Raw genomic sequence first — 15876 nt, forward strand, 5'->3', positions numbered from 1 at the left:
TTTGCCACTGCTGCTGGCTCATCACTGTGTGCATGTGTAGGCCTGCACACACACTTGCATACATAGTCACAACAAATCTATACTAGTATTCTGCAAAGCAGAGAGCTCAATTCTGCTAACAGATATCTAAAACACATTTTACCCAAGACTCAGTGTGGTGGAGTGGTTGGGGGATCAGATTAAACTCTGGGAGAACCAGGATCAAATCCCGCTGAGCTGTGAATCTCACTGAACATGTGCAGATCAGACTTTCTCTTCCTAACTTACCAAACAGGGTTGCTTGTGAGAATTCAGTGGAGTGGAAGCACCCTGCATACTGTCCTCAGCTCCCTGAAGAAAGGACGAGAAACATACTAGAAACATAATTAGCATGGAACCCACTACTGGTGATGATCATAAATTTAGATGGATTAGACAGGTTCCTATTAAAATTTATTTCGTTGCTTTTCTACAGTTTAAATCAAATGTTCAAAGGCAACTACAGCCAGCTATTCAACATGACAATATAGAAATATCCAACCTATCAGAAAATCTTACGGTAAAAAAAAAATCCCATATAAAAAACACCGCATAAAACATGAAGTGCCCAGTTAGGAAGAGGCCATCTAAACCAAACCTTGATCCAAAGCCCCACAGAATAAGTTTCACAAAGTATACGAAACATGAGCTAAGACTGTGGCTTGCCTGTCTCCTCTGGCACCATGTTCAGAGGCAGCCTGTCTCTCAACTCTGGGGAGAAACAAGGGAGTGCCCCTACTTCCGTGTTTCTAAAGGCACCAGATTTTGAATCCGATGTCTCTGACCCAACAACAGTTTGTATGTTAGGGCACCCTTTTGAAAAGCAAGTGCTGTGGCTATAAAATGAGAACTGCTTGTGAATGGCCCAGCATCCTTGTAAGCCTAGCTTGCATCCGCTGCTTACCACACCTGGTGTAACAATCTCAACTCACATACAAATCACCGGCCTCTCAGCCCTTGCAGCTGCTGCCACCATCCGTGGCATCCACCAGGCAAAGTCACCTCCCTTGACAGAGGTTATTTATAGTAGAAAACGCAAAAATTTCAAATGGCTTGCTTCACAACTAGTTCTTACAAGAGCAGCAAGTAGCAGGAGCCAGGAGGCACCAAACCCACTTCAGGGTGTTTGTTCTCTTTCCAGCTCATCTCTTTCCTCTCCTTGCCATGCCAGGTGGTTTCAAGAGCTGGGTTCTAGGAAACCCTCTCCTTTCTCATGTTGCTGGATATTTGGCAGGTTTCCACAAGTGTGCAGAAGAGAACCAGATGCTACAGGAGCTGTGAGAAGACACCCAACTGGCTTATCCATTTAATTTCTTCTTCAGTTTAGAGCCCTAAGGAGGCTCTTGCACTTTCCATCTCCTTCTCTTCTCGCACAGTAGGAAAAAAAATTGACTGTTTTCCTCCAGCTGTTCTGTTTTCCTCTTCCGTGAGCTTTACTTTAAGCCCCTGTGATTAGACAGCTCCCTGGAACCTACATAAATAGATGCTTATTTTTGTGTTCAGGCTGGCAGGCAAAGGTCTTCTGCAAAGGAGTGGCCAATTAGGCATTCATCCAAACAAAATTCCCCCTCCATCCCCCCAGCAACCCTGAGAGTCATATGTAACGTGCATCTCAGCAGGGCTTAATCTGAGCCAGTCTTCGACTGATGCACCATGTTTTCAAGACCAGGCAGGCCCGGTCCTGCAAGAGTTCCCATGATGTTCTCTCCTGGCCCTGGCATTCAGAGGTTTAGTGCCTCTGAATGGAGAGGTTCCTCTCACTCACCATGGCTAGCAGCCATTGTTAGACATCTTCCATGAATCTATCTAATCCCCTTTTAACACTGTAACATCACCCCTTGTAGTTGTTTCCCCCTGAGTATTTTGATCCACGGGGTGAAGACACCCATTCCACTGAGCAGAGAGGAGGCAAGAAGCAGATAAACAAAGGTTTATGTCTAACCAGGATTTGTTGCTTACATTTGGTTTTTGTACCAACCACAGTTTATCATGTCTGGATGCAACTAGAGAAGCAGAAGTTTTAAAAATGCAGGTTTTCAAGCCATTTGAGGTTCTTTGGCCCCGGTCACACCGGCCAGATAATGCGGGGGTGAGGCGTGGCTGTTTGCCCCGGAGCAAAGTAAAGCGCAGCAGCCCGATCACACGACTCATGGAGTTCCCGTGGTTACGCCGTTAGATGTCGACCACATGGCTATCTGTAGCCCAGCCAGTTCACTCATCATTTCCACTTGCTTCCACTCAGGGTCTAGGTCTCCTTTCTCACCATGGGTCCTTCACCAAGTCATGTAGCTCCTGCCTCAGGCTGCTGCACCCTTCCTGCAGCATTAAGTCATGAGGAAGCTAGACTGCCCTGTTCTGAGGCAGATGTTACTTGTTGCACCCATGGTCAGGAATATCCCCTTCCAGGCCCATAACAGGTGTGAGATCTCTCCAGACTATAAAGCCCCCAAGCCTGGCGGGCTACTCTCCCTCCCAGCTGTCTGCTTCTTCTTTCAGCTCCTTTAGCTTGGGCTGTTTCTCCCTGTTCTGGACACTTCCAGCTGCTGCCTCTCTGTCTACTCCTAAGTAGGTCTTTTTTTCCTAAGGAGACCTCCTCCACCACTGAGGTTCTTCTTCCTTTCTGCTTCTCCAGTGTTTCTGTGCTGCTACCAGGCTTAGGGCTGTTCTCATTCCACCCCTTCCCCCCCAGGATTAGGGGGCCAAGGCTGTGACAGATGGCTTTAAAATGGTGGCCAAAATCTTCAAAGCCTAGAGGGCTGTTAATGAGTTCCTTTGGTCAGGGTACTAAAACCTCAAAACCTATGTGGCTTTCACATTTTCACATCCAGCAGAATCCAAATAAAGTATTACAAAAAATAAATTTGCCACAGGCATGGAATTATTTCTTAGCCCAGCTCTTTTGGGCCATGTATCAATTTTAGTCAAGAAGCTTAGGATCCACTCCTTTTTCTGGTTTGTCTTCCTCCCAATATGAAACTTCCATCTTGTTGGGAAAATGCAACATCCCAAATAGCTGTTAAAATAACAGTCTTTGGCCGTGATCAAAGAACAGGAAGCAGAGGCCAGTTTAAAGATCTCATTGCCAATTTTTCTCCATGTCTGCAGGAACAGGTAGAGGAGATGGAAGAAAGGCTGAGAGAGCTGAGGAATGGAGTAAAACTCCAGCAGCACAAGTACAAGGAATTGGAGGAGGTGAAGACCAGCTTGCACCAGGAGCTATCTATCTACAAGTAGGTGTTATTAAAACATTTCCCATCTTTTGGTTTTATAACTCAAGGCAGCTAGCTAGCAATTAACACAACACAGAGCTGCCAATGCCAGAAACGTTTGTCGGAGTACTTTGGGTACAGTCTAACAACACTGCTTTTGCACCACCAAGGAGAGTATTTTTGATGACTTCTCCAGCAACCCCAGCAAGAAAACAATTCAGTAGTGCACATTTCCACATAAATTTCTCTTCCAGGCATGGTAAGTAATCATTCTAATCCTCACACATATGTATTTTTCATGACTATTAAAAGTTGCATGTTCCTCTGCTCTACATTTGTACATTTTGTCTAGAACAGTCCACTTTAGGTGGTTAGACAATACCAGCCTTTTTAGTGAAGTAGCTACCTTTGTTTTTTCACCACCACACAGCACCGTGGGTTGGCTCGTAAAGATTACTTCCATTAAACGCGGTGTTCTCCTCTGGTGTAAGGTGCTTTCCACTGATGCAGTGCCGCCATTAGTGGACCAGATCCATAGGACCCAATACTATATTTGCAGTACAGCCGTCTCATGCTTTTAGCTCCTATGTGTAGAGAAGTCATCTAAGTCGTCTTCAAGTAACTCTTCTCCGAATAGTTTTTAAAATCTAGGTTTTGCTCATGAGTTGTTATTTCCTGGAGCAACTACTGACCCAGTTTCAATCCTTACAGAGACTGCTTAGAAATATATGGACAACTCTGCAAGTCAGAAGCAAATCAAGACAAAGACTGAAAATTGTAACCATGGACTTTTTATAGCGATATATATACTTAAAAATGCAGTCTCACTGTTAAGAATGACAAGAGCAGGCCTGAAATCTAGCAGCGACTAACAAGACAAGACTGCTAGATGATGGTTTGCATCTGAAAATTCAATTATGTTATTTTTTCAATTATGTTATTTTTTCAATTCAGAGTTGAAAAGAGCTTTGAATGAACTTCTGAAGTTTGGAACTTTGCACTGGTCGGACTGTCAATTGATAAGCATTATGTACATTTTGAAGCCGAAGATGGTACAAAGCCAATGTTTTGGCAAGTGTACCAATACTGGCCTTTGGTATAAAAAATTATTTGAAAATGAGGAATCTGCTTGTAACTTTGACATGTTATAGAAAAGGAGATAGAAGTAAAACATTAAATTTTTTAAATACAAGAACACTTTTAGAGTGACTAAAATCTATTTACCAGGGCTGTATTGGCCCCAAGCCTTGAAGACACCATCAGCAGCAGTCTACTACCTGAACTGAGTCTGAATCAGGTATGTCTCCGCCTACTCTACACTCTGCCTCAGTAAAAGCTGCAGGAGCACCTGTCTTCATCCAGAAACACTAAGTTCTTTCTTTTGTGCAACTCTACAGGCATGAGACAGAGAACCTGCAAGATTCAACAGGTTCCTGGTACTTTAAACACTGCGGAAACAGTGGCTTCACATGCCTTCACCATTCCTTGAAACTTCTACTACTATCAACACTGAACGTGCAGCTAAGCCATATATTCACAGGGACAGGACATACTGTTTAAAGATCCTGACTGGGCAGGCCAAACCCAGCCAGAAGCTTCCCTCTTTTCCACAATAAAGAAAGGGGATAGGGATGTGAGAAATGCCAAGAAGCCTGGCTCTGCTAGCTGGCCTTCAAGATTCTGTGAAGTAACAGAGAGCTGATAACACACCATTCTCTGGGGACTTGTTTCAAACCACATTGGCAAAGGAGACAATCCAAGTTTAAAATAAGTCCCAACAAGGAGCTGTGGGAATCAACCCTGAGCTGGGGAAGCAGAGCAGTCCCCTTATCTGCACAGGCAGCAAACCTCCAAATAGTATCTATTAAACAGACTTTCTGCTGCCAGTTGCTGGCAATGAACAGAATTCCTACATTTTAGTAGTTGTTGTTCTGGCACATAGAGTCCTTAGGATAGGTAATGTTGACGCCTGTCAACACATCAGCACCAGTATGTTCCTCAAATTCCTACCAAAACAGAACACTTTTAATCTTGAGTTTTCTCCATCTTTCATCCCAGTCGCAAAGTATTCTCTGCATCATTTCAAAATGTTCCAGACTGTTCCTTGTACCAGCAGAATTGTAATGTATTAGAATCCACACCATTTGAATTTCAGTTTGGTTCCAGAAAACAGAAGACTTCAAGTTAAAGAAACATAACATATTACATAGAAAACCAAAATTTATTTTGTTTAAAGCAGTTGCAGGGGTCATGAAGAGTTAAATGGGTGGAACAGTTCACCCTCACAGAACAGGTGTTGACACAAGGGGAGGAGCATGTCATTCACATGTTAATTTTTTTTTTACATATACCAGCTACCACTGTGTACTTCCAGAATACTGGACATGCCATCTGTGGTATACTACTAACATGAAATGAATTTCTTAGACAATCTGGTGGTCCCCCAAGATAAACACCAAAACATTTCACAGAAAGCAGAGGGAAACTATAACATTAGAACAGTTTAAGAAACACCCAAGAGTGCAAAGTGATGAGCAGATATGATCTACCATATTCATACCCACATCCTGAGATGCCCCATCCAAGAAAAAAAAAGGATTGAAGGACCGAGATGTGATGGGGAAAAACTCAGGTATTAACTGGAACAACAGAATCACACCTCAGTCACTGATAGTAGCTCACCTCCCTAAAATCACCTCCCAATAGAGTGCACATACTGGCTCGACCAACATTTGGGGAGGAAAATGGTCAAAAAGCCACTGTGTGATAATAACTCATGTCACACCAAACCCTCAACTTTCAACAGAAATTGTTCACTTTCTGGGTTAAAAGTAAGGCTGATGGACTGTTATCTACAGATGAGTTGTGTGAATACGGTGCCTGTCTCTCTCAAGCACCAGTGCTGACAATTCAGGAAAAGTGGGAGACGACAGGGGGAGAATAACAGGAAGGGAGAAAAGAACAGCAAAAAAGAAAAGAGATCAAACTTCTAGGATCCTTGACCTTCCGGATCCACGCTTCCTTCAGGGTCTTCATCATTATATATGTTCTCCGCCTATGAAGAGGAAGGTAAGTTTATTTGGTCAATACGCAGTTTCCCATTCTGAGGGAAATTTCTACAAAATGCAGTTGCAAATAGCATTTTAATGAACACAAAACGTCTGCAAACCAGTAATAATTTTACACATTGTTCAGATAAAGATTGAATTATTGTTCTACTCTGGTACTTATTACTGCAAAGAACCTGTCTTCCTACAAGATGCAGTGTTAACTGCACGTTATTCCAACATGGAAAAACGTTGACCTAATCTACATATCTTTGAAAACACACATACATAGTGCAACTTCTCACAGCTTAGAACTGTGGCAGGAGCACAACAACTGGATGACAACAGGCTGCAAAGTACTGGAAAAGCCAGCAAGAACTTAAACAGTGGACAGTCACAGTGCTTAGCAACCACTTCCCACTCAAATAGTCAACCAACCAAGTACTTACCATTTGCCAGACTTGCATGATATTGTCTTCTGATACAGAACAAATTACCCATGGTTCATTGGGATTCCAGGAGAAATCGGATATCTTTGCAGTGTGACCACCATGAATAAACTAACATTGTAAATGAGAGAGAGAGACAGACAGACAGACTTTGTCACTGAAGTATACAGTGCTCAAAAAAGAGAATTCATCCAGAGCAGGATCACAAAAAACTTTGAAAACCTTATCACCCATTATCAGGATGACCAAAGTGACTAGCTAACATGAGAGACAACAATCTTCAGATGAGGTTCAACAAGCAGCTTCTTAAGAATAAAATCCAAAAATGGATTCTGGAATATAATGCTATATTAATCCTCTTTGTTTGAAACGCTGGGTCCAAGATCAGTAAATCTCGGCAAGATTAAAACTCCTTACTATCTACCCATGTCTCTCACACACACCCCCCGCAAACTGCAAAAGTTGACTAATTCACAACACCTAGAGATAAATCAACAGAACTGAGAGAAGGCCAGGGAAGCCTCCTTGTACTCTATACTCAGGAAGAGTCTTCCTGTTTCTTGGACAGGCAGAGAACAGATTGAGTTGGTGGTAGTGAAATGAAAAAGCGAAAGCGGGCAGGGGGAGTTCACCACATCTGCTAGTGGTTCTTGGAAAAAATGGAAAAAGTCATTTAAGGAAACAAAGGAAAATACACACGCACTTTGCAAGGCCAAGAAAACCCAATGCTCTATCCCTTCTCAGGTTTGAGCAGTCCTGGTGTCACAGCTCCCAGTATTTCATTCATATACCACACCCAGTTTTAAAGGAACCAGTATCACTTAGTTTTGCAACCCAAAGCAAGGGGAGTGGTGATAAGACCAGTAGCAACACAAATAAATTATGTACTTGTTTACTAGCTGCCTTGAGCAGACAGGAAAAGGAGAGAAACAAATTTCAAATGAAAAATAAACAAACCAAAAGCTCCGGTGGACCATCTTCTGCATCTTCAGGAGACTGTTCTTCCCCAATTTTGCTGAAACGTAAGACAATAAATTGGAGACGCAAGGAAAATATTTCTGGCAAAACACAACATCTACAGAGCAGTACACTGAGACTCACCTTAAATCCCATACATTTAGCCTGCGATCAGTTCCACTAGAGGCCAAAATAGTTTCATTATGTGGGGACCACTGAACCTGTATGGATCAGAATGACATAAAGAGTTAAGCCACCTCCTTATCTTGCTTTTATGCAATTGATGTAACAAGCAAGAATTGTACATAGAAGCTGTTTTCATCTTTCCCCCTTGATTCTGGCTTTCTCCTCTTGAAAGCTGCTCTATTCAATACTCTGCAATGGTTGACGACCAGAGCGTCATGATCAGTTGTTAACTAGTGAACAGAAATATCAATCCAATGGTCCTTTAGCTGCAAAAAAAGATTCCCTTTACTCTTTCCTACACACACACTTCAAAAAGCTAGCACATATTTTTACATCATTTAAATTTTCATTAAAACAGGTCTTTCTTCCTCTGGAAGAAACTTTCTGTTCAAGGTGTTTTATAATCCCACAGCTATTCTGTGAATTCCATGGATCCTTCAAGGTATGTCTTACTAGGGATGGACACAAACTGAAATTTGTGACGAACTGGGCCCAGTTTATGGTTCATGAACCTCAGTTCGTGCCATCACACCATCATGAGCCACATGAACCTCCCACAAACCTTCCAGGTGGGTTTGTGTGGCTCGTGTTGGCAGAAATGCTGGTGCCGGGGCTTGGAGAAGGCATTTAAAGAGAACATGGTCTCTTTAAATGCCTTCTCCAAGCCACGCTGCCATGGCTGCACAGCTTGCAAAAACTATTTAAAGGGATCCCTTTAAATGGTTTTTCGCAAGCTGCGCCACCACTACTGTGGTGGCAGCATAACTCACAAGTAAACTGAGAAGGCATTTAAATACCTTCTGAGCTGCAAGCCATTTCAGCGATCCCTTTCACTCCCACCCCACTTCCAAGCGGGGGGGGGGGGGGGGGAGGGGGGGTGGGAGATTGCTGAAATGGCTTGCAGCTATTTCAGCCTAATGGATGCAAGCAATTTAAAGGGAATGGGCCCTTTAAATGACTTTTGCTGAGTGAACTCTAAGCAGCGAGTTCACTCGGAAGATCTCCCCCCCCCCCATTCCATTCTGCTGGCCTTGGGGAGCGGCAGCCAGCAGAAAGGAGGGAGGGAAGCTCTACGAACCGAACCAATACGCAAACCGGGGGGAGGTTCATCCAAGTTAATGAAACCTCACAACCCTCGATGAACCTCCATTTTCCCGATTCATGACCATCCCTATGCTTTTCCAATAGAACAACCATAACACATGCAGATAATTTATACATTGAACCATACAGGAATTGGTACCTTTACCCTTCCTCATACCTTAATCCTCTCTCCATGACTTTCAGTGTTTTATACACTGAATATACCATTTAAACATTATCACTCTAGTAGTTTTTTTCCTACTCTTCTACTCTCTTCTTTTACCACTGAAGGACCATAATCATGTTTTAGATAGAAAACCCACCTCCAAATCATTTAGCTACTCTGCTAGCAGCTAAATTACCATACACAGCTGTGTTATCACACACAGAAGCAACAATAAAAACAACCCACTCAGCCTGTACCTTTAACAGTACATCCAGTTCTAACACCCTCTTGGAACTGCCTTCTTATCAAACATATATCAGAAAAAGAAATCCCATGATATTATACTAGTTTACCTGAAATATCTCATCTTTGTGTGACTCAAAAGAGTGCAGCTTCAGTTTCAAATTTCTCAGATCCCACAATGCAACAGTCTGACCAAGAAAACCAGAGAGAGTTAATTGTTTCATCATACAACCTAAGAATCCAAAGACACCCTTCACAACTGTTTCCCACACACAAACAGCTCCATGAACATCCCCTTGAATTTAGCAATACTCTGTGAACTCTGGATTAATACCTTATCAGCTGATCCTGTGGCTAAAATGAATTCACTGTAAGGATTGAAAGACAAGCAGTTCACTTCAGCAGTGTGAGCATCTACGGAGTGGCTTGGCTTGGAAGTATTGTTCGATCGGGTGTCCCAGCTACAAATAAAGAGAGTTCAGGATAAGAAGAACTCTTCTGATAGACTGACAGACACACTCGTCACAATAATGGTTATTAACACCTATTCTACCCACTCTCTTTTTTAAAATAAAGATCAACGTAATTCAGTTTGAGTGGAATAGATACTTTGCTTACATCATGAGTTTCTGATCATCAGCAACAGATCCAAAGAGAGATTCATGGAGCAAATGCCAGGAAACATCTTCCACCACAGCTGTATGACCCGTAAAGATGGTCTTGGCATCCACTACTTTCCCTTCCTTGGGAACAGCACTTATGTCCCACAAGCAGATAGTCTTAGAGAGGGCAAAAAAACAAACATTCAGATCAAAAATATAATTTATGGGGTAGACATCCATAGCTCATACGCATATATCACTCACATGATCATCAGATGCACTAAGCAAATGGCCACTAAGATTTGGGTTCCACGATAGGCCATAGCCTTCTTTTTGATGCCCACGAAGACGAAGATCTGGATTACACTCACCAGAAGGGTCTGCAAAAAGGACACATCAGCAGTCTCTTAAATCCATCTCTGCAGCTTTACACGTAACCATGGAGTATGAACATACAAAGAGAGCTCTTAATTCAGTCCCAAAGTTGCCAACTCCTGTACCTGCCATTTAGGAAACTAAATGGGTACTCAAAAACTATCCCTAGTAATCAGACCTGTGCAGAGGCACAGATTTCAGCAGCCTACATTAATATGTGTTAGAATATATATTCAGTTTTCCTAAATAACTCTTAGTTTTCTTTAGCAGTTTCTTTGCTTTGCTCCCAATAATCTCAAAAGCTCTTGCAAATCACAAACTTTAATTCATGTATTAAAAAACATGTTACTTTTTATGTAACACAATGGAAAATTGTGATGGTTTAGAAAACCAGTTAATGTAAATAAGGAAAGCATGCATAGGGCTGTATCAGTTTTATTCCAGACAACTGAGAATCCCCAGGAACTCCCTCCAAGCTTGGATACACTGGAAAGCAGCAATAGCTACACTACGTTAGGATCTAGCATGAAGTCTAGCTAGCAAATATTCATTTGTGAGACTAACAGTAACACCTCCTAAACCCACTAGATCAATGGGCTTAGAAGGGTATAAATCAGCTGAAGACTACATTGTAGCAGTCTCTGGATATCAGGCTTAAAGTACTTTATCTGGGCTGAGCACTAGTTTACTATCCTGGTCAGAATTCCACCCAATTAAACTAAAAATCATTGCTTAAAAGGACATTCCTATAACAGAATTAACCACACTCAGAGGGTATCCTCCCCACATAGCACTTGAAGTTTATGAGACCTGTTTAATCCACAGGGTTCATATGTGAAAAAGGCAATGTAAGGCAAATACCTGGCTTAGATGGATGCTTGGTATAATCAAACACAAGTACATCACTGGATGGAGTCTTTGTGGCAATAATGCATGGATTCTGGGGCATGTAACGTGCTCTATTCACTTCTCCTTCATGATTGATCTTTATTTCAATTTCAATTTTACCACTAACAGAGCCAAAGCCCCCAAACTCTGAAAAGGAAAAGACACTTGTCATATCTACTCTGCTCAAGTAATTCAAACTAGGGGACTAAAACATCAAGAATCTCAGTGCACGCTTCTAGATCTGAAGGGTGAAAACTGAACATAAAATAAAGCAGAAGTAACTTAACTATGGAAAAACAAGACACTGGTTTTCCAAATTATCTATAGACAATTAGATGCGAGAAGATTTTTCTAATTAACTCTTCTCAGAACCACCACCTAAGAGCATGATATTTATTAGTTTTCTGCATTTCTTTTGATTTAGAATATACAAAGCTATGCATGTTTTAAAACGTTTAAAAACATTAAACGGAAGCAAAAATGTGCATTGCAAACGAGCCAGGCTATGCAATGACAAACACTATCCCAGTAAACTACACCACAAGAAGTTCTTTATGTTACATACAAGTATCCTTTCTTTGAAACACAAATACGAAGTGTTTCAGGAAAGACATTTCCTGAACACAAAACCAGCCCGTTTTTCCATTCAGATTTTCCCTGGTTTAACAGCAACAGCTTACTCTGAAATCCATGGCTTATTAGTTCAGCAACAAGGGAAAATATTGCCACAAAAATCTGACATAGACTCTTACATTCATTCTTATTTTTTTCACTTACCTCCTTTCTCACTATCATAATGGGAGGCATCAAACTGTGCATCATCATTAGGGAGCTGAACACTGGCTATCACAAGGTGGTTTTGTTCATCAGAGGTATGAGTCCCAAGAACAAGCCGATGAATGCTGAAGTCTTTTCCTTCAGGTCTGCAATGCCATAAAAAATAGTCAAAGGAAAAGGGTTTGGGGTTTTTTTGTTTGCTTTTTAAGCTTTGACATTATGGGCCCAGGTCCCATAATTCATGCAAATAAGAATGGTCCCTATCCCTCCACCCTTGAAATTTTGAATTGGAGTCAACTTCACTTGCTTACCCAATAATAATAACAGGCATATTTTAGGTAAGCAGAAAACCTGACACCCAAGTACGCAGCCTTTCTTCCCCAAGAGTTTAACTGAGTTTATTCATTAAAAAAACAATTTACATCTTTCTCTGTAGTTTCCAGAAAAGCTCCATCATCTCTAGAACACAAAAGAAAAAGGAGGAAGGGATTACATTGGCTTTCAATCAGTATGTCTTTTTCTTGGAGTGGAAGGGCAAGTAGAACATCTTAAATACAGATGCCACCCTAACATACTTGAGGACTGGACAGGGCAGCCATTTGAAGTGCAGGATATGTTCCTATTGTGGCCTGCACTATCATTATTGAATCAAGTTATTTTTATATCCTGACTTTCCAAGATGCTTAATGCAGCTCATATTAACAACATTATTGATTTGACAAGAGCTGTTCATTTACTGAAAAATAAAAAGCAACAGAAAATACTGACAGTTTTGACAGGGAATGTCTTTGCTCATCAAAATGAGACAAGCTGAGTGAGAATTACCTGGTTACATCAGGAAGCCACTGAGCAGTCAAACTGGGCCACTCCAAAGCATGGGTCATTACAAGATCATAGAGAAAGGGAGTATTCTTTTTCCATATTTTATATTCTTCATTGATCACTCGTTCTTCCACTGCATCATCAAAGGCAGCTAGCAATTGTACAAGAATGCACAGATTTAAAATAAGCCTGAAAGATGACTGTCTTATGAACAAAAGTCAGTTTTCACTCAGCAAAAGACATTTACAGTTTGAGGATACCTACCTTTAGACTAATGTTGTTTACCAGAGCCTTCCTATGCCTCAAAATATGTTGCTATAAATTATCACACCCCCAATTTAGCATCACCAGATTTTAACTAGACTTTCTTTTAACTAAACAGATTTAACTATATTTTTCCTTAAGAAAACAAAGTTATTTGTACTAGGCCAATAATGCCCAATTTGATAGATGTGTCACACCCTTTATAAAGGTAGATATGAAATTCCACAAGCACTTTCCTTCTAACAGGATGCAAAAAAACCGGGTTTTCCACAGGTAATCAGAGTTATTTCAGTTATATACTTTATTAAAATTTAAATCATGTTGCAGCAACAACAAGGAAGCCCTGCACTGGTGTTGCATACTGGCAAATCTTCATCTGGGAGGTCTTGGGTTGTGGCGATCCCCTCAGCTAAGATGTGGCCTGCTTAAAGTATCTGGCTGTTACCTCAGCTATAGTGCAGGGATGACTAAAACTGACCAGAGAATGATTGTAACCCAGAAATCAAAATGCAGCCCCCTGGCTGTATCATTGGCCTGCTTTCCATGGTTGTTGCCCTACACCCCAGAGTTCACCACAGTACCTAAATGCCAAATATAATTAAGATGACAGGTGTATACCGTGTCTAATACTTTATGCTCTATTCCAGACTTCTGCAATCCTAGCCCTATCACATTTCTTAAAGACATCTCATCCTATTGATTTCACCAATTTACACTGTACAATCCGCCTCGGCTCTCAGTGGCAAATACAAGCAAACAATAACATAAACAACTAAAACGCTCAAAAAGCGTGCCGCTGAAACTACAAGACGTCCCACACGTGCTCGTGTCTATCACTTTAGTAGCAGGTCAGGCTGAGTAATTCATCAGGTGAAAGAACCCTCTTCCTCCACCCCTCTTCACCTGTTGAATTAAACTCCAAACTTGCTAAACAAGGCAAAGCCAAGAGGAAAGGAACAGCTCCGCCGTCGCCCACCTGAGCGGCCCGGCAGCCCTCCCCACCTCATGACGACCAGTGTCTCCGAGATTTCCGATGGAAGCGAGGAAAAAGGACGCAGGCGGGGGCCCGTGACGCACCAGATTGGACAGCGGAGAACCACGGGGGGGCGGGACCCAGGAATGGGCTGCGGTGATTGGGCTAAATGTTACCCGCCATGGCCCGCGCGCAGGGAGGGGGAAGGAGGAGCGAGGCCTAGCACGGCTTCGCTCCCTCGGCACTCACTTCTCCTACCTTCTTTATCCGCCATGATGGGGACTATCTTCTGCAGGGCAGGCGATAAAACGCTGCCGACGTTACGTCTGAATCCCGGGTTGTTTGCTTTTCACCTCAGGAATTGTTCCGCCAACCGTTCTTTCGCCTCCCTGAACTCCCGCGCCTAACCAGCCGACACCACTCTATTGTTTCCTAAGTCCTTTTTCGCCTCTCGGAAATTACCTCACAGCAACTGCAAGAGATGGTTCGCGCCAACGCCAACCAATCGCAGAGCAGCTGCCGAAGCCCCCCCACCAATCACGAGTTCCCGACGAAGGTGGAGGGGCGGAGTTGAGTGGACGGCCTCAAGGGGGAAAGTGCCCATGCGCCTTGCCGCCGGTGACTTAGAAAGAGGGCAGTCGTTGGCTGAAGTTTCCCTGCGAGTCGCCATTTTCGTTCATGTAAGGCAGGTTGGGGTGAACGCGGCGGAACTGTTCTGTGAAGGCATGCGGGCTGAAAGCACCAGGGGTTCTGCAAGAATGAGGGGGGGCTGTTACTACCTCAGCACCTGGGTAAAATGGGAGGAAGAAATGACTCCGCTTCACATTAGGACGAAATAAAACTTTCTAAGTGTTTGTAGTGTATGTTCCCGTCCTTTGTATGCCAAAGGCTGAGGGAGGGCAGCATCGAGATTCATGGTTTGGACAAAAAGAAGAGAAAAACCTGTTGCTGGAGAGCACCTGATGAAGCTAATGGATGGAAAATACAGGCCCAACATTTTTATTCACTTCCTTTATAGCCTGCCTTTCTGATTGGGACTGGGTTGTACAAGTCTAAAACTGCAGTAGGAGAGGTATAGTACATACAATCACTAATGTGATAAAAGTGGTTTACAAAAGTGGAGAAGAGCATGTGATTAACAATTTGGGCCCGTCACACTAGCGGGAAAAGCTGCAGCAGAAGCGTGGCAGCGGGATCAGACAGGTCCCTTGAGGCTCTGCGCTTCTGCTGGCAGCCACGATCACATGCTGCAGAGAAAGCGACTCTAAGAAGGGCGAGGAGGGCCAGCCGCAGCAGTTGTGCGCATGCGCAGTTCCCCATTATCACGCATACCACGGGATAACCACGCATCGGTGATCTCACGGCCGCTGTTGCTGCGCGTCATCTAGTAGATAATGCCCATTCAGGCCCCGGTCACACGGGAGGATTTGCTCCATGAAACAGACAGGTTGAAGACAGATTAAACCAGCGCAATCAAATGCCAACATCTGGCAAATGTAGCGCACCCACCCCAACCCGTCACTATCGGCCGAAAATGCGGATTTAAAAGAGACCTGCAAAAGACTACTACTTACTGGGAAACGCGCAGCATGGGCGGCCGTGTTTTCCGACATGCCCGTATCCCATGGTATGCGTACAACTGCGCAGCTGCCTCACCTCGCTCTTCGTCCCATCGTTTCCCCCTCGGCATGTGATTGTGCCGGGGATCCTGATATTGCACTTCAATTTGCTGCAGCTCTAAAAATTTTCCGCTAGTGTGACCGGGGCCTCACTACTCTATTTTAGATCCACATCTTCGGCCGGAACGGACAGGTTGG

The 15876-nt window shown here is 43.0% G+C and overlaps 2 protein-coding genes across 6 annotated transcripts in view; one reads left to right on the forward strand and one right to left on the reverse strand.

Moving 5' to 3' along the window:
- Positions 1-5360, forward strand: part of SYNC (syncoilin, intermediate filament protein) — a 17325-nt gene extending 11965 nt beyond the window's left edge. The window contains exons 3-5 of one of the 3 annotated variants that reach the window (XM_015408081.1): positions 3124-3248; positions 3398-3486; positions 3939-5360. In XM_015408081.1, coding sequence (XP_015263567.1) covers positions 3124-3248; positions 3398-3486; positions 3939-3949 — 225 coding nt within the window. In that variant the 3' untranslated portion in view covers positions 3950-5360. Of the gene's footprint in view, positions 1-3123; positions 3249-3397; positions 3839-3938 lie in introns of those variants that run through there. The other 2 variants (XM_015408082.1, XM_015408083.1) reach the window with 2 other exon arrangements.
- A 108-nt stretch (positions 5361-5468) lies between these two features.
- RBBP4 (retinoblastoma binding protein 4) lies at positions 5469-14563 on the reverse strand. Of its 3 annotated transcripts, none has more exons than XM_015408063.1 (12): positions 14318-14563; positions 12826-12973; positions 12001-12146; positions 11197-11370; positions 10225-10340; positions 9977-10137; positions 9693-9819; positions 9469-9546; positions 7825-7901; positions 7681-7738; positions 6724-6834; positions 5469-6282 (listed from the first exon to the last, which is right to left on the reverse strand). In XM_015408063.1, exons 1-12 carry the CDS (start codon positions 14331-14333, stop codon positions 6217-6219), a joined length of 1278 nt encoding a protein of 425 aa, XP_015263549.1. In that variant the 5' UTR covers positions 14334-14563; the 3' UTR covers positions 5469-6216. The 3 variants fall into 3 exon arrangements, with proteins under 3 accessions (XP_015263549.1, XP_015263548.1, XP_015263550.1); XM_015408062.1 differs by lacking the exon at positions 14318-14563 and adding an exon at positions 14063-14151; XM_015408064.1 differs by lacking the exon at positions 14318-14563 and adding an exon at positions 13990-14030.
- Positions 14564-15876: the final 1313 nt, after the last annotated feature.

This window comes from Gekko japonicus, unplaced genomic scaffold (assembly GCF_001447785.1).
Source record: "Gekko japonicus isolate JY-2015 unplaced genomic scaffold, Gekko_japonicus_V1.1 scaffold36, whole genome shotgun sequence".
In the NCBI taxonomy this organism is placed as follows: domain Eukaryota; kingdom Metazoa; phylum Chordata; class Lepidosauria; order Squamata; family Gekkonidae; genus Gekko; species Gekko japonicus.

Excerpts from the sequence above, each read along its gene's own strand:
- RBBP4 (XM_015408062.1), bottom strand. The coding sequence starts at position 14,093 with ATGAGGTGGGGAGGGCTGCCGGGCCGCTCAG. Across the intron at positions 10,341-11,196 it reads CAAGCATCCATCTAAGCCAG|ACCCTTCTGGTGAGTGTAAT; the intron begins GTATTTGCCTTA and ends TCCTTTTTGCAG. Across the intron at positions 9,547-9,692 it reads CCACAGGATCAGCTGATAAG|ACTGTTGCATTGTGGGATCT; the intron begins GTATTAATCCAG and ends TTTCTTGGTCAG.